Source organism: Rhipicephalus microplus, chromosome X, assembly GCF_043290135.1.
Source record: "Rhipicephalus microplus isolate Deutch F79 chromosome X, USDA_Rmic, whole genome shotgun sequence".
Taxonomy (NCBI): Eukaryota; Metazoa; Arthropoda; class Arachnida; order Ixodida; family Ixodidae; genus Rhipicephalus; species Rhipicephalus microplus.
This window is the reverse complement of record NC_134710.1, coordinates 147,546,000-147,564,991: the sequence shown is the minus strand read 5'-3', so window position 1 is coordinate 147,564,991 and position 18,992 is coordinate 147,546,000. Positions and strand designations below refer to the sequence as shown.

The window sequence follows — 18,992 nt, the reverse complement described above, 5'->3', positions numbered from 1 at the left end:
ACGAGGCGGTCGGTGCTAAGCGTTCTCGAAGCTTCTCCGGAACAACGCTCGTGGCTCGATGTAGTGCCGCAGGGAATCAAGTGCCTCCCCAATAACTAAAAACACGCCAAGGGAGCGCAAATAAAAAGGGAAAAAAAGTATCCGCGGACTATATAGTTGCGAAAGGAGTTCGCACGCCTGGAAAACCTAATCTTCAGTATGACATATTACGCGCGGGGATCGGTGCCGCTGATAAGAAACGGTGGCGAAACAACGCCCAACGTCGGCCGCGTCCACGGGGCAGCTTTTTCACTCGCCGGATACACATGCGTGCGTGCGTGGGTGGCAAGCAGGCAGTCGCACCGTGGGCGCGGAGGCTACGCCACTCCCCAACCGCCTCCTTGTTTTTCTCCCTCTTCTGATAACTACCGCATGTGCCACGCTCGGCGCGTGCATTAAACACAGCCGCGCCGAAAGGATAAGTCCGCCGGCTAGCCGCGCCCCACTGCGCACATTTACTTTGTGCTGGGCGATCTTTCATTCTGATGCGTGCTAGCCGGTTGCCTAAGCGTTCATTTGCCTCTGTTGCCTCATCCATGGGCACGCGCTTTCTTACTCGGTGTTGCTGAAAGGATGCTTCTCCTCAGTAATTGTCCAAGTGAGGAGAAGCCAGCGTTATTGGCAGGGTTGTTATTAGCAGCGAAGATGACAAAGGGCCAGGAGTCGACTCGCAACATTTCGCGGTAAGCAATACGAGCCGCTCGCAGTGAGATGACAACGTGAGCCCTGGATTGTTAGAGTACTATAGTCTAGCATGTCCCAGGAGCTGTGAACACTGATCATTTCTATGCCAGGTTATTAAGGCTAAATTTAAGGTAACGCCGACCTTTTTTACTTGTACGTTTCAAAATAAATTGAAGCAATGAAGCAGAAAGCACAACAGCCACAGTGAAAATTTAATATCTTTAAGGCCCCGAGATGGTTTCGTTCCTGAAAGTGCCATTCTGCCACCTAATGCAACACACCAGCCCTTAATTTAAACATTCTAAAAAACGCACGACTGTTTAAAATTTCGTGAATATACTATTTCATCAGAATGTTTTTCAACTACAGCTGCTATTAAAGCTGGTCATGAATATTATGACAAAACCTAGTTGTCTCAATTTGCTACTGCTGTAATTAAACAGACCGTAATTAATTGTTTTTCAAGCCACATAATTCTCTCCTTACATCCATTTAATGCGCACTTAAAAGTCTCTATCATTCCTGCCGTTGTTCTTGCTCCCATCCAATATAAATACGACGGATATATACCAATCAGAGCACATCAGAACATAAATCATACTAAGGGTTGGCCAAAGGCAATGAATACTTTTGACATTGGGTACTCGCGCACGCACCATCGCTGATTACTTAGAGACCACTGCTCCTGATGAATAGCAAAAGAAGAAAAAAGAGCTCAATAGTTTCCTAGTTTTCAAGCAGCAAAGTTTTTGTTTAAATTTATATCTTTATGGGAATTCTCAGCGAACGTGTGTGCGGGCGTGCGTGTTTCTGTACATTGGTTTACCATGCTTGTAAATGAGACTCAAAGGGAAGATATCAATCGTTAAACTTGTAGGTGTCGATGCCCGCATCGACGCACCAACGTGCCGTTCTTCAAACATTGCATGCGTTTTTTATTCCTTCTTGTTTTATTTTCAGTACCACCTGGAAAACCTGTTATCTTGGATGAAAATCTATCGATGCTGAATGGAACAGTTGGACCGAGCAATGAGGGAAACCTGCTTATTCTCAACTGCCACGTCGTTGGAGGTGAGTTTTGGCCGTGGTTCTAACGCCATAACTACGACATTTGGCATCGTGGGTAAGGATGAACTAGGGCTGGACAGAGATACTCGGAACAGTATTCCGGAATACAGGTATCGAAACAATTGGGCTGGAAATTTAGTGTACAATTACTGATATACATTTGTCTTTGACGTTACGGGATATTTTAGAGACTTGCAAAAAGACAAAACAAATGTTCTAGAATACAGATGTAGGAGTACTTTCCTTAAACTTCCTCCTGGGTTGCGTATACTCCGCAAATGCATTTATTGAGCGCAGGATTATGTTGTATATAAAGTTGTGGCGCATTGAAACTTGCACCTGACTCATTTATTAGAGTACCCTCAGTGCTAATAAGACACTACAGAGAAGGTGAGTGTGGGAAGGAGTTACAAAGTGCATAATTGGTAAAGGAACTCTGCGATACTAAGTAAGCGTGTTGTTTTCAACGCTTCTTCTGAACCTGTTTAATACACCGATATGGTAATTACTCGCCACATGAAAATAATGAGGCGTGCTGTACCATCCTTGAGAGATGGCGACATTTATCGGTAAGGACCGAAAACACGGCCTCCGCGATCACACAGTTAGCGGCACATAGGCCGTTCTATGCTTGAGAGCAAATCATTGCAACCATTTCAATGTCGCCGGCCTACGGCGCGCCTTTGCTATACCCTTAGCACAGAAAAAAAAGAACCTTCGTTTTTGCTTTGAAAACACGCTTCAGCTCATTTCCGAAAAAAAGTAACAAAGTAAAGAGATACCCGTGTCTTCGTGCCATATATAGTATCTCGGCACAATCGATACATCGTAAGTGTATTTCACTGCTGAGATGCAATTACAATTTAGGGGAGCATAAGCAGCTTGCTCTCCAAGCTCCTTATGCTCGGGGCAAGTCTCTTGGCGTGTACGCATATACGCACTACACACCCACCATAATATTCATGAAGTAGGGAAGCACCCACTCTACCACAATGCCATTCGTCATTCTGCTGATAAGCAAGGCACGAAGAAGGCTGCGAAGAAGGCTCGTCGATAGGTGGACCAAGAAGTGAGAGCCCGCGAAGCGGAGGCGACACACAAGCGGTGGCTAGAGAACCTTCAATCGAAACCTGTATCGAAATTGCCTTCCCAAACTTTCAGCTTTAACCTCTAATTGAACATCCCCTAGCCACATACTTCAAAGTCCACTCAATTGCAATCTTAATTTTAAAAAACGCACCGCACAGATTTAGGATCAGTAATGTAATCATTGCATGTAATTGCTTCGATATTTAATTAATAAAACATTGTGTATATAAGTGTATATTATTAGGTACGCCACTTGGGCCAAGAATGGGTGCGGAATTTCGGGTACTGCGAACGAGTCGCTGAGGGGCTGCTGGCCTGCGGAAAGCCATTGCAGCCAGGGCATTGTTTTTCCAAGATGGGAAGGCTGGCGCCTTGCACTCTGGTGTTGGAATCGACCACAGTAGATTTTGGTCGCGGCATCTTTTCTCGAAAGAACAGCGGCGTCGCAGCGGTACTTTTGATACGTTGGCCCGCGCTTGAAACCGATCTCACCAGTGGCCGTGCACGTGCAAGGGAACGAACCCATGGTGAAAGTGCGGCGGTGCACACTTGAGGTGCCACAATAGAAGTGTGGTGACTCCGCCCCAGTCAAGTACGCTGTCGTGGGTGGATGCGGGTGACCCCATCGAAAGTGGTGTATATGTTGGAATTGGGCAGTATAATTCGGAGCCATCCAAGTAATTTAGGAAATGGGGCTGCTTATAATCAGCCCTCGTGGGCTGCTTCGTGTGCTGTTCGACGAGTGGTGTTCGACCATTGCTATTAGATGTAGAGCTTTTCTTGCACGAGCTTGTCAAGAAGTAAATCTCCTCTATGTAGTCGATGTAAATAAACCTCTGTAAATGTATCTCGAAGAATGCGCCTTTCTCCCTGCAAGATGGGCGAAAAGAGTCCGGTGGCGGCGGCCAGCTATCCACGACGAGACCCGCCGGACCCGAGACGCAATGACTGGCAGCAGAGGTGGTATGCTGTCAATCCCCGGTCCTAATAATATACAATCACCCCTATAGCAGCGTGTCCCGTCTTTATAAGAGAGCAGAGGGATGTACATAGGATTCACGGGTTCTCCCAATACGGTACGAGCAAGCTCATCCATCGTCATTAACTTCGTAGAGATGGCGGAATTTTTAAAAGGCATCACAATACAGATATGCACATTCTCAAAAGTATCCCGGTAATACTATCGCAATACTGTCCAGGTCTGAGATGAACTAAAGTGATTTACGTTGCCACATCTGCACGTTATGGTATCCTACAGCTTTGCTGTTCTGACGAAAACGACGATGAATGAGTGCATCTTAACACACAAAAAGTTGTTCACAACTTTTTGATTGTATAGGAACATACAACAAAATTACTGATATAAGTAGTTCTAAGAATTCTTTTTTTATTATTTACAGATTCATTGAGCTATTCAATAAAACTCGCGACGTATCATATATCGCTAAGCTTTGTACCATCAAGAAACACAAATGATGGCATCGTTTGTTCTGTGCTTTCAAATCATACTAAAAAGAAAAGACGGTGAAGTGGAGATAACCACACCTGTTTTCAACACACGCCGATCGAAATTAACTGCTCCACGTACGCAGTTTTGCGCACAAAGTACTAAGACCATCTGAACTCCTTTCCTTCTTTTTTTGTTTTTTTTTTGGCCGCCTCAGTATAGATTGATATTTTTGCAGAGCTTCTTCAAAATAAATTAGATTGGCACGCATGTGTGTCTCGACGGCATTAGGGTCTGTCATTTCTACCTTTAGAGGCGAAGCTTCGAAGGCCATGAGTCTGTCCATCCCTTGTATATCTCACGTGGTGTACGCGACCACCTAGTTGAATGATGAGCGTTCTAGTGTGATAGGAGCGGGCAAAATGACAGACGGACGGACAGACAGACGGACAGACAGACAGACAGACAGACAGACAGACAGACAGACAGACAGACAGACAGACAGACAGACAGACGGACAGACAGACAGACAGATGGATGGACGCTTCGCCCCGCTCATCATTATTCACTCCGTGGATATTCTGTGAATTTTTTTTTGTGCCTCATCCAAAACTTATTCACTGCGCCGGTTCACGCGTACGGATACCACACAATAAATTTGAACAGTCCACGTATCGTTGGCAGTATCAGAGGCGTAAAAAGCCAAGAATAGACAAGTTAAATAGGACATTGAAGAAATTATGCATAAACTTTACAATTCGTAAACCAGCACGGAAAACTTTATTCTAAACGCATTGTTTTACTACATCGCCAAATTCTCCTAATACAAAAAATAAAGTTATCATCATAGCTAAATCCTTTCATAACAAAATAATTGTCAACAGGCATGTCAAATAAGGTAGATAAGAGCAGGTAGCATAAAACAGGAGCAGTAGTTGGTCCAATGCACACGCAATGTTCTTATACGGAGTTTTTTTCTGTTAAATGCAACAAATTTAGAAAGATGATAAAAGCTACTCATCATATACGAAAACAAAGAAACATTGTGAATAGACGTACTTGAAATATTATGCAAGGCGACAGGTTCGAAATCTTCTTCATGTGTACTTTCTAGGAGTACATAACAGCACTAAAGAGCTAATCTTGTAGAATTGTGTTAAACACAAGGGTTGAATAAATCATCGTCAGTGGTCTAAATGATGTTGCCTGGTCTGCTCTGGAAAAAGGCATTCAAAATAGAAAATCAACACAGCAGGAATACTAATCTAGGTTATGAACTGTGCTAGTCAGTACATGTCGAATTGGATAAAAGCCAGAGGAACCATTGCGTTCTTTCTTTGTATTTTGCGTTTCTGGCTTGTTTTTACACCGTTAGGAGGACTAAGCAACAGCGCCTCGCTACATTTTAATACCCACAACGCCACTATGACCAGTAGCCATTAAAAAAAGTTCTGCGTATCTTGTCGAAGGTGTAATACCCGGCCTTCTTGATATTACTCACTATCTGGTCGAAGGTGCTGTGACATCGGCGTTTGGCAGAAGGCTTGAAAGGACTCGCTCAGAACCACAAAAGGTGGTTCATTCTTATTTTATTTGTGTTATCATTACAACACTGAAGCAGAGAACTCAGACGCTGTGAATGTAGTAGTGAAACACAACGAGAATGTGTGTTAAGAAATAAGCGCTGCATACTGATTGCGTGGGCACTCAGCGCAGAGGCGTGGGCAGAAGCTTTTCGTGGTGGGAGGGGGGAAAGGGACACCTCTTTTATCTGAAGAAGGTGGGGGGGGGGATTGAGCAGGGGGAGATACAGTCAAGTGACATTTTGTTATCTGTATGTCACTTGTTAAAATTTAAGGGGGAGGGGCTACACCGGCCCGGTGTGCCGCAACCTGTCTACGCCACTGAAGAAGAACTACTCGCATTAGCTTCAGTGCCAAGGCAGGCGTATATAGTCCTATTTTCAGAGTACGTTGTTACTTTCGAAAATTTCATAATAAATGTCATGGGCACATCTTTTAAATAAATAGGTTTAGTGAGAGGTTGTTACCTTTAGATATTGCTCCAGCTACTGCTCTTACTCCTCTTCTTCTAGATATTAAATTACGTCACGAGGTTATCAATTCAGATGTAGCAATGCAGTCTTCATGCATGAAAACTGTCAATTTATAAAAGCAATCTTCACAAGTCTTAAACAACATCCACGTGTCCGCAACTATATTCCCACAAAAGAAACACAAGACACGTTCACGCTTTGCAGAAGAGTTCATCTTGGTCCTTTAGAGGAGGTAATCATGCAAAAGTCACTGGGTCATTTCCCACACAATAAACACAGCTGTCATGAAACAGCAGCAGTAAAATGAAACATGCCACCAATTTTACCTCAATGCAAACAATAATTGCTAATGTGAATCTTTCTGGCACTCCTGACTATTATAGAAAACTCCACCAGTGCGCGTGCAGCGATGATTTGAAGAGTTTCTGTGGACAATAGACCTATAACTTTTGCTAGTGATGCTTACAATATTATGAATGCCATTGGAACGTAAAACGTGGCTAGAAACAACGACCTTTGGTGATAATATGTAAACGCTGCTCATTGAACTTAGCTTAGTGAACTAGCTTAGCTCAGTAAACATGTGGAGAGGGTACAAAACTTTTGCCTACGACAGTCGTCACACGTCGCTTTGAACACCATCGTTGAAACTTCGTACACCCTTGCACTGTGAGGTAGCTCTTGAGCGTTCAAACTGAACACCCTTATTTTTAAAAAAATGTGTGAAAAGTTACGTAGGAAAAGCTACGTTTGTCTTTTTTTTTATCCGCTCTGAAAGTTTCCGCAAGCCAAAACTTACCATAGTGAACAGCAAGAGCTGCTTATTCTATAGTGCTCCAATGCCTGCGTCGCCGTCGCTGCGCAGGTCTCGTAACTGGCGCCCCGTGAGAGAACCAGTCGCGCGAACTGCGCTTCGGATTGCTTTGCTCAATCCAGCCGTGCATGCATTCTCTTCCCACATCGGTCCCCCTGCATCCCTCTGTATGTTGATTTTCGGGCCTCGTGCGTCGTTCTTCGACAATAGGACGAAGAGGGGTGCAGGCAAGAGGGAGGCGGGGGGAAGGGGAGGCGTGCAATAACGCGACTTCGATGGCAGCGGCGGCGGCGCCAAGTGCTTCTATGCCGGAAACTCGTCCACCTCCTCCCTGCATTGTGCCAGTATCGGTGTGCGCGGCACGTTCCCACCGCGACCGGCTTGGCGCCAAGTTCAACAAAGCACCGTCGTGCCTCTTTTGAAGTGCACTAGTTGCGCTCTGCGAATGGTTCCCCAGTCATTGTTTTGCCCAGCTTCTATTGATGCTGTTATTGGTGTTCCACGGAGGCCTCTCTTTAGCTGTATAGCGGTGCCGATTGCCATCGATATACACAGACCCGGGCTCGTACGTCTGTGTGTTCGCATCGACAAGAAAGGGAGGGCGGATCGGGCTAAATTTTGCGCTCTATGCCCCGAATCCGGTTTCCGCCTGGACGGCTCCGTCGCCTGCAGCAGCACTTGAATGCGCCGATTCCCGTCACTAAGCGAGGCGTAATTTTGGTGCCATGACCTCGCGTTCAGTAACTATACTGTCGCTGCTGTTATTAATACAAACAAAGCTCCCTAGTTTGTACGAGCACCGCTGCGCTTAGCTCAGTGAACGGTGCCGAGATCGAGAGACATTGTGCGCGACAACGGCGAGCTACTCGCAGGGCGCGAACACATCCAGTTCACAATGAAAAGCTCGCTTCATAGCAGCTATAGAGCTAACGTAAGTTCACTCACCGGAGTGGGAGTAAAGAATTTTCTCGTTGCTGTCTACATTGTGTCCTAACCTCGTAAAAACAAGGATAAAATCGGGTCAGTTAATGTTATTTTTTCTATAGGACTGATAGAATGTAAACAGCAGAAACATAGTATATTTCCCGAACAACTTAGCATAGAAAGACCCAAATGGGTGCCCTCATCTTCCCCCTTTAGGCCCCTCGCCTCACTTACGCTAGTTGTATTGTCTGCGTCAGGGAGCACATTGTGCCGATACAGAATATGGAAAGGTTGCCGCCGCCGTTCTCTCTGCCGCTTCAGCTGCACGCATTCCCTCAGGGAACGTTCGAGCTCAGGCTTTACTCTTTCGAGGCAGAACGGTTTTCTTCCGGGCGCATCCAACCCACTCAAAACGTTGCTGCGTGAAAATCTCCATCTGTAAACAAACAGTGCCGACGCATTCGCATTCTTACTCCATTATGTAGAAATCAGTACCGCATCGAAGCGAGGGTGTCCGCGATAACCTATACCACTTTGTGCGGTGAAAAACACGCCTAGCGAAGGATAGTGCAAATTTGATAACAATCACTGTGCCAGGAACTCAGTTTCTGGTGTCTCTGACGTTTTTATTTCATCTATTCAATATAAATTTTTGTCATATTGACGTGTAGTCAGCATTTATTCACTATGCACGTAGTTTCACTTTTTGTGAAAGCTGCCGCCTAAAGCTTCTACATGACGTTCTGTTCACATTTACGTGAGCTCAATTGGCGTGGCTAAACTTAAGCATGTAAGAAGATTATTTGATCTAACTTTAATAAATGAAAAATATATGTTGGTAATATTGGGGAAAAATCAATGTTTGTAGCTTACAAAAAAAAAAGCCGCCAAGCGATGATGGAGCTGTGTACAACACCAGTGTCTTTTTCGCGCTGTTACAGGTGCATCATCTAAATGCGAAGAACTAAATAAAAATGACAAACGTCATGTTCCTCGCAGTGTTATGGTTCATACATTATGCTCTTGCCCGTGGGGATAAAGGCGGAGTGCAGGTGACTGTAGCCCTGTGAGTTGTGGCTTTACTCCAGCCATCTTCCTGCGAATCGTCTCTGAAACTTGATAAAATAAGACGATTGCAATAGTTTCTGCTCTTTGCTTTGCATTACCTTGCACAATTCACTGCTGGGTTGGTCACATGTTTGTCCTTTGTTCTTATTTTTCTTTACAACGCTGGCGTTATGCGTGTTCTTATTTTCAACGGCCATACGGGTTAGGCAGGTGTCGGCGCCTTTTGCTACAAAACCCCCACGCCATGCGTGAACGCGTTGGAACGCGTTAGCACACTATGCTTCATGTCAGCGTCAGTCGAAGAGTCCATATTGTGTTTTTGTTGGCCGCGCTGTAGAACCTACAAAACCGAAACGCTTGCCGGCGTGCACGCCAATAAATAGAGCCTATTTAGTTGTATTTTCTAACTTCTTAGAGTTACGTAGCGCGAATAAAAGAAACACTTTCACCCCAGCAAAAACAAAACAAGTATGGGAGATCACCGGTAGAAGACAGTTACTCTACACTTTAATTTTGTTCTGTCTTCATTCCTCAAAAAGTGCCACGTTTCCCGCACGAGTGCTCTCGCAGTAAACTTGACGCCACGACACCAATTTTGTGTGGCCACAAACTCGCCTTTTCGTTATACGAGGAAAAGATATTCCAAATGTGAGAAAAAGTCGCTGTAAAAACACACCGAGGGAGTTATCTGCAACGCCTGTGCCGTGGTAAAGTGTCGTCACTCCGAATTGTCCACGAATGATGTAAGCAAAGAAAACTGGAACTGAAATCGGCTGCAAGCTGCTGGACTACCTGCGTAACAAAACAATAGTGCAGCCTGTGTAGCCTTCACTCCACCGCCAAGGTAAGTTGCTGCTGATTGTAGCATAGTTCAGCATATAGGCTTACTTAGCAGAATATAGCAAGGGGGTAAGAATTGGAAGGGGGAAGGTGAGGAGATGCAAACGAGGAGGGGATAGAGTAAAGCATAGCACAGAAAGAGATCAAGAAACAGATATAAATAAAGAAACACAAATACACAAAGAAAGCCGAGAGGAGAAAAAAGAAAAACAGAAAGAAAGAGGCAAGTAAATAGGAACAAAACAGGCCTGCCAGCTCCGTACTTCCTTTAGGCTTGGATGCACTAGTGCGAACATGCCTTGATATTTTTTTAACACTTTTCAATAGTTTGTGCTGCGAAAAGAATTGCCTTTTGGTGCCATATGAAGTGGTGGCATTTTCTTAGTTATTTCTATTTTATGCGATATGAGTACTTTCGCGGTACAAACAAACCCACTCTGAGTTAATAAATGAAACGTTCCAAAACCACCATATGAATATGAGAGACGCCGTAGCGAAGGGTTCCGAAAATTTCGAACACCTGCGGGTCTTTAACCTGCCCCCAAAAATAAGCACACGAACCTCAAGCAATTTTGCCCCCATTGAAAAAGCAGTCACCATGGCCAGAATTCGATCCTACGACCTGCTGGTCAGTAGCCGAGTGTCTTAGCCACTAGACAACCATGTTCTACTAGACACCACTAGACCACATAGCCACTAGACCAAACCACTAGAAGTTTAAAATCGGTAGTCTTTGAAGCAAAAAAATTTGGCGTGCTTGTTAGGAAATGCTCGGTTAAAATAGACAGCGCTAACGGCGAGAGTCTGGAATTAGAAAGACAGCAGTGTGCGTTTGCCTGTGGGATTCTGTCGCCTTCACTGTTGCAAATTCCTAGTTCGAAAGTACTTTTCGAAAAAAAAAAAAGTTCGCAAGGACTTACACCTTTGCAACGAAAGAAGGCTATAGCGTAGCTGCACGCACGTATTATGATATGTGGCTTTTAAGGGCCCTGCACTCACGTAAGCCAACGATGAATAGTACATATGCTCGGCATTAAAGCGGACGCGTCGAACGTCTTATGCGAGCACTCTTTGGTGTTGTGCATGTATTTGCGTCTTGCACTAGGCGCGCACCTCGCTGTTCCACTTGTCGCTTCCGCAGTTCGGGATCCCCTTTTCTTCGACATCACGCGAAAGCAGCCACACGCGCTCCTCCCAGTGGCATACTTGCACGACCGTTCCCGCGCACCTTAAGGGCACGCACGCTGCTTCGCTCGTCTCCTCCCCGTCGACTACACAGAGCAGGAATAGGCTAGAAGAAAGGATGGTGAACGGCTGGATTTTGTGCATGTGGCTGGCATCGAAGAAATAGAAGAAGCAGATATTCGCCTCATGCGCCACCAAGAGTGGTGCTGTGAACTGCGCTCCGTTTTATACCCTGTCACAAGGCCAACACTGCAAACTCTGCTAAACTCTATCAACGTAAAACTCCCCTAGGGAGTTCGATGGAGATAGAGAGACACCCATGTCACACGAAAACTAACAATATTTGGACAGAAGCCACAAGCGGCCCATAAGGATGTGCAGCACCTTCTCCGCACGCAGTATTTCGCGTCTAATAATTGTGAAAACATTTTTAATCGTACGCGTGACTGCGTAAGCGATATTGTATTTACACCGAAACCATAAATTGTGTTTTGGATTTTATCACAGGCGCGTATACCTGCAAACAAGTTGGCAGTAACGTTGACAGAAAATCTGATACAGTGTACGTTTGTTTTGGTAACGAGTTTTTTCTCTAGTTATGCCGATTGTCAAACACACTGCAAGTTGTCGCCGAGGTTTTTGAAGTTGCGCTACCCCATAGATCACAATGTTCTTTACAATATCGGATGGGAGCAGGTCTCACTTTCAGTAGACGACGTCCTTGGTGCGGATGGGTCACACAACAGTGCGCGAATAGCGCCGGCACGACTACCGGCGTCGACAAGGGAAGGAAACCAGCGTTGACCACTGCTATGATTTTCGCAGTGCTGAACTAGAATAAGGAGCTCAACAATAAAAAGTGAATGCATTGCAGAGATGTAAACACCGCGGTGCGCTGGCACGCTGGCAGGGACCCGGAGAAGCTTTTTAAAAATGTCGACATGGTCGCTTTTAACGAAGCATGAATATATATATATATATATATATATATATATATATATATATATATATATATATATATATATATATATTTCCCTGACGAAGGCCGGACCCCGGCCGAAACGTAGGAGCAATAAAAGTTTTCGCACGTTTGTCCGCTCAAGCCAATTTCTATATATATATATATATATATATATATATATATATATATATATATATATATATATATATATGTGTGTGTGTGTGTGTGTGTGTGTGTGTGTGTGTGTGTGTGTGTGTGTGTGTGTGTGTGTGTGTGTGCGTGCGTGCGTGTGTGTGTGTATGTGTGGGACGTATGCAGGCATGGTAGGAGAAGCCGAGGAAGAAGTGCCTAATGAAATAAACATGGAGTATGAGCCAGGCCACGTGTCTCCCAGTCATCATAGCGTCACAGAAGTTGACAGGATGAAGACCTGGCAGCCACTTCATCAACCGGCCATCATCATCGAACACCTCAGCAAGACACAGTGACCGAACACGAACCACACAAGTTCGTCCTAACTCTACACAATGACCAACATCATGACAGCACCATCAACTGACCTTGACATCCCCAAGTACACCAGATCAGCGGACGATGGACCCGTACACGACTAGTTCAATCTATTCAAGCGGCACGCCACTGCTGCATCTTGGTCGGAACGGGAGATGGTCACAAACTTCACCGACTACGTCACCGGTGAGGCATTCAAATTTTACCTCACCTACATTTTCGAGAACGATGAGTCTTGGAAAAAAAATCAAAGAAGAAATGATCACCCGTTTCAAGAAATACGTTAATGATCTGTCCACACCACATCAGCGGAAGGCTTTTCAACTCACCCATCAGAGTTGCGCGGAGTCTTCCCGCAGGGATCCTATTTTCCAAACAAGACTTCAGAGAAAACATACCACCACTGTACCATCATATGGCTCTTCCAAAAAAATGTCACGCATTCGAGCACCGACTAGTAACTTGCACGTCGCAAGAGACAAGGTAAAGCCTCCATATACCCAAAGGAATCTAGACCGCTTCGCCAAAAGACTGAACCTAAAGCCGGCTTTCCCAAGAGCAATGAAATTGGCATTTTCAACGTGTTCACTCCACCACAACACTTCAGATGTTACTGTACTACCCGAATCACTTGATGCTTCGTGTCACACACAAGGCCCAGACGGTTTCGAACGTGTGACGGCATTCACGCGTGACGAGCTGGTGAATCCTCACAATACCAGCCCACACCCTGGCGTTCCGGGCCAGTGTTTCATAGAATTCACCGGGATGCTCACTCGGCCTTGAAGATTTGGTGAGATTGTGGAACACCGTCAGGACGAGAAACTGTGAATTTGGGCATTATTTTGTTTATTCTCTTCTTGAATTCGTTCTAGTTTATAAGCAGTGCCATCTTTCTGGTACGTGATGCTATGATGACTTGGAGGTGTGGCCTGGTTCATACCCCATGTTTATTCCATTAAGCACTTCTTCTTCCTCGGCTTCTCCTACCATGTCTTGATACGTCACACACACACACACACACACACACACACACACACACACACACACACACACACACACACATATATATATATATATATATATATATATATATATATATATATATATATATATATATTTATATATGAGATCTAACAGGCAGTAATGCCAAAAAATAATGCCATTCCTTGGCATTACTGTCTGTTAGATCTCATTAATATGGTGTTAAAATGTCAAAACACGGAAAAACGAGCCCTCAGGTATACACTTCTTTCCCTTATATATATATATATATATATATATATATATATATATATATATATATATATATATAGATAGATAGATAGATAGATAGATATAGATACTTGTACGCGTATTTCATTTTAGTTAAACGCACGTCATGAAAGGAGTACGCAATGAAAAAACGTTTAATGGGATTAAAGTTTATTACTGAGTTAGCTGCAGCTGTTTTGGGTTCGCAGTTTTTTCCGGTAAGTACAAATTATTGAAGTGAGAGTACTCCCTTCTGCCGCTAAAGAAGATCACTGAACTCTTTTTGCGAAAAGCTTCATTTAACTTGCTTCCTAGACATGACGCAAACCGCGTGACACAAACTACATTTCCGTTGTCGTAAAGGCGAGGGAGTTACACGACATTCACGGGTGCCCGTGTGGAAAGAGTATTACACTCGACAGAGGACCCGCCTTTTATTGTTTACTAGGCTCTCGCTAAAACACCAACATTTTCGTCATACTTCGCTCACGTCACACGGCGTTCCTCGACTATTAGCTGCATTTTCATGCCCTTGAGTTGTAGCGTAATTCTCTGGCCTAGACGGCGCGGACATTGTTGACGTGAAAGCGCGACCTTCCCACTAAGCGAGTTGACCTAAGTCTAGGCAGCTTTGGACGTGAGGCATCAACAATTAACGGCTTACTAGCAAAAAAACAGATAAATTTGATTGTACAAACTTGAATTGAAGAAAAAATTTTTGGCATGCCTCTCCCAATCGTAGTCGTGTGAAATTGTATACGAAAAACGTTTGCCGTCAAAGTGAAACTGACAAGTCCGCTGCCCAGCGGGTTATTTCATTCAACTTCCGTTTACTGGCGAGTTCGACGCCTATTGAAACTTCTATCACGTACTCGGCTCCAAATGAAAGGCAAGCAGTGGTGCGCATGACTCACTTTGGACCCTTATGATTAGAGATACATACACTTCTCGTGAGATGAATTGACTCAGCTCGTGAGCCGCATTTATGCTTTCTATCATGCAGCACTGCCTGATAAGGGGAGTGGCCTGATCAGTGATGATGACAAGACGTCACGCATTCTGCAGCTCCTAGTGCTTTGGCAACATGTCCCGCTGTTCACGTTTCATTCGACATCGATAGCACAGCTTGGTTAACAGTACGAAAAAATAGCGAATGTCTCCAGGAAAAGTAAAAAGAGAGCTCTTTCTCACCAATCTTTTGGCCACTTCTGCTAATTACTGTTCTTTAATACGCTGTCACAAGATGGAATATTTTAAGGCAACAGCCCTAAATTCCTCAGCAGACGAGGTAATTGGCCGTCGACATTCAACGTCGGAGCGTCAACATGATTGCCGCTGAAAATAACATCGTGACGTCACCCTATGACGTCATCATAATATCACAGACAGCCAAAATTTGTGACCTCATCATGATGTATCAACACCTCAGCTCGCATGATGACATCATCACGTCATATCATCGCTTTGCGTTGCCTCCGTAATTAGTGGACCCATAATGAATACAGTTTAACGCCCCGTTAGGTACAAAAAGTGTTCAGAAGGGGATGAACAATACTTCAATTCAAGAAAACGGAGATGGCATTCACATTGTGGTTGTATTACAGGTGAATGCATATGAGGCCTTGTGAATATCTTTAGTATAATGGCTGCACCACGTGCTATGAGGAGTGTACCGTTGAGAAGTATTTACAGTATTTTATTGCAAATACGTCTTATTACAACTTTTCTTCTGAAAGCTTTGTATTCATTACCGTTAGTATGATTAAGCTAATTTTGTCCCGCATACTTTCGACCAATCATCCCCGAAGTAGGAAACATCAATTCATATGTAGGGATTAAGATATGTTGTAACAAAAAAAAAAGGAAAAGCACGCAACCTCCCAGTATTTTATATCACCGTCTTGCATCCCCCTTTTTTGTCGTTCTGTCAAACGTCTTCATTCTTATTAAAATATTAGGTATTCACGACGTACTTACACAGCAGCTGCTAAAAACTTAGATCTAATCAAATGTTGTAGCGCTTTGAAGACCTCTTACCTTACTAAATGCCGAGCATTTCTTAGCAAACTTTGATGACGTTGAGCGTATCTATCTATCTATCTATCTATCTATCTATCTATCTATCTATCTATCTATCTATCTATCTATCTATCTATCTATCTATCTATCTATCTATCTAGCCGCCTACGACTTCAAGCTCTCCTGGCCATTTCGATAATGGTATCAATACCAAAATTGGTATGGCATAACATGAGAATCATGATGTGAATGTCATAAATTTCATAGTTTAGATTTCATGGATTTGCTGCTCTTACGGTGGTTTCGTTCACACGAAATGTTGTAAAACTGGTATGGCATAACATAACTGCATGGCGAACGTAAGTGACAGACCCTAACATGGAAATTGCGACATGCATGTCATGTAAGTCATAACTACACGCCACGCTCATGATGCGCTCACGGTCGCTTCGCTAGCTGGACATATACCAAATTTAGTATTACGGGACGTGAATGAATGAAGAAGGTATATGACTGGTGCAAGCGTGATAATCATAAGATGCGTGTCGTGGAAGAACACCACTGCAAGCGACGCTCATGATGCACTCGCAGACGTTTCGCTGGCTTCACATATACCAAATTTGGCATTACATGAGGTGAATGAACAACGTAAATAAATGACATGTCCAAACATGATAATCATGATATGCGTGTCATGTAAAACATGACTACATGCTACGCTCATAGTGCGCTCCCGACCGGTTTTCTACCTACATATGCACCGAATTTGGTATTACGTGACGTGAATGGACGACGAAGATAAATGACACGTGCAAACATGATAATCGTGATAGACGTCAGACTCTGAAGTATGGATGGATGGATGGATGGATGTGGCTGTACCCTTTAGATCGGGCGGCGGCTAACGCCACCTAGCCGTAATATTTAGTGAACTAACCATTACATTTATCTTTTTTTTCTCCTTTAAATAATGAAGTTGAGTATTCGTACTTCGCAGTGAAGGGTTTAATTTTCACTCGTGCCTTGACTTTAGCCACCAATCAGATAACCTCCTTCTAGTTAAGTCTACCCGCTTAAAGTCTATTTTGCCCTCGCTCTCCCTAAATCCCAGTGCTTTGAAAAACTCTGCGTCATCATCCTGAACTATAGGGTGAAGCCCTTTACAGAACATTATCAAGTGTTCGGCAGTTTCTTCTTCCTCTCCACACGCACTGCATACTGTGTCGACCCCTTCGTATTTGGCCCGATATGTCTTGGTTCGCAGTACTCCCGTCCTGGCCTCAAACAGTAGAGAACTACCCCGAGTATTATCATAGATCCTTTCCTTGGCAATTTCCTGCTTAAAAGTTCGATAGATCTCTAGTGCGGACTTCTTAATCATGCCCATTCTCCACATGTCAGTCTCCGTTTCCTTCACTTTTTTCTTAACCGATAGTTCTTTTTGGTTTGGCCACCTGCTGTTTTCTAAGTATTTACCAGTCAACTTCCTGGTTCGCTTCCTCCATTTTGTATCGACATTCTTCATGTACAAGTAGCTGAAAACCTTCCTAGCCCAACGCTCTTCCCCCATTTCTCTCAATCGCTTCTCAAATTTTATCTTGCTGCTAGCTTCCCTGCCCTCAAATGATGTCCATCCCATATCACCTTGTACTCCCTGATTTGGTGTATTCCCGTGAGCTCCTAAAGCAAGCCTACCTATTCCACGTTGCTTAATTTCTAATCTTGCTTGAACTTCTGATCTCATGCACAAGACCGCATTGCTGAACGTCAGCCCAGGAACCATGACCCCTTTCCATATTCCTCTCACAACATCATACCTATTGTAATTCCACAGTGCCCTATTTTTCATGACTGCTGCATTCCTGTTACCTTTAGTCGTCACGTATATTTCGTGTTCCCTCAGATACTCGGCCCCATTGCTTATCCATACGCCCAGATATTTGTATTTATCTGTTATCTCTAGCGTGACCTCCTGTATTCTAAGCTCACTACCTTCGTTGTCATTGAAAATCATGACTGCTGATTTTTCCCTACTGAATCTAAAATCTAACCTATCTCCCTCATTACCGCAGATGTCCATTAATCTCTGCAAATCTTCCTTGTTGTTGGCCATTAGCACTATATCATCTGCGTACATTAATGCTGGTAGTGCCTGATCAATAAGTTTTCCTTGTTTGACTAAAGAGAGGTTGAAGCCCAGTCCACTTCCCTCTAATTTTGCCTCTAATCCTTGTAGGTACATCATGAATAATAAGGGTGACAGGGGGCACCCCTGCCTAAGCCGCCGTTTTACCTCTGCCGGCTTGGATACCTGTTTTTCCCACTTTATAACTACCTTGTTACCTTTATAGACACCCTTTAAAAGATTAGTGACTACATGTTCCACGCCTAGTGTGTCCAGTATTCCCCACAATTCCTCTTGAACCACGCTATCGTACGCTCCCTTGATATCCAAAAATGCTAGCCACAGGGGCCTGTGTTCTTTTTCTGCTATTTCGATGCACTGCGTCAGTGAGAACAAATTGTCTTCCAACCTCCTGTGTTTCCGAAACCCATTCTGCAGTTCCCCCAGCACCCCCTCATCCTCTATCCACGCCTGCAGTCTTTCCTTTATAATCTGCATCGCCAGCCTGTAGACCACTGATGTCACTGTTATAGGACGGTAGTTGTTTATGTCAGCTTTGTCCCCCTTTCCTTTATAGATCATGCTCATCCTGCTAAGTTTCCATCCATCAGGAACTTCACCATCGATTATTATTGTACTCACTGCCTCTCTCAAAGCCTGCTTAGACTTCGGACCTAATGTTTTTATCAGCCTAATTGGAATGCCATCTGGGCCTGTTGATGTACTACTAGGAACCCTTTTCTCAGCCCTTTCCCACTCTTGTTGTGAAAATGGAGCCATTGCACCACTTGATTCGTCTTTGTCTATTGTGGTGCATAAAGTACTTCTTTGTTGAAATTTTTCTGTCACCCTTGTTCTTATATATTCAATAGCTTCGTCCCCTTCTAGCCTAGCACCTTGGGCTATAGT

The 18,992-nt window shown here is 44.1% G+C and overlaps 1 protein-coding gene across 1 annotated transcript in view; it reads left to right on the top strand.

The window, feature by feature from the left end:
• Positions 1 to 18,992, top strand: part of LOC119176882 (neural cell adhesion molecule 2) — a 407,687-nt gene that overhangs the window by 327,190 nt on the left and 61,505 nt on the right. Inside the window, exon 3 of the mRNA XM_037428224.2 lies at positions 1,684 to 1,794. Within this exon, the coding sequence (XP_037284121.2) occupies positions 1,684 to 1,794 (111 nt within the window). The remainder of the gene's footprint in view (positions 1 to 1,683; positions 1,795 to 18,992) is intronic.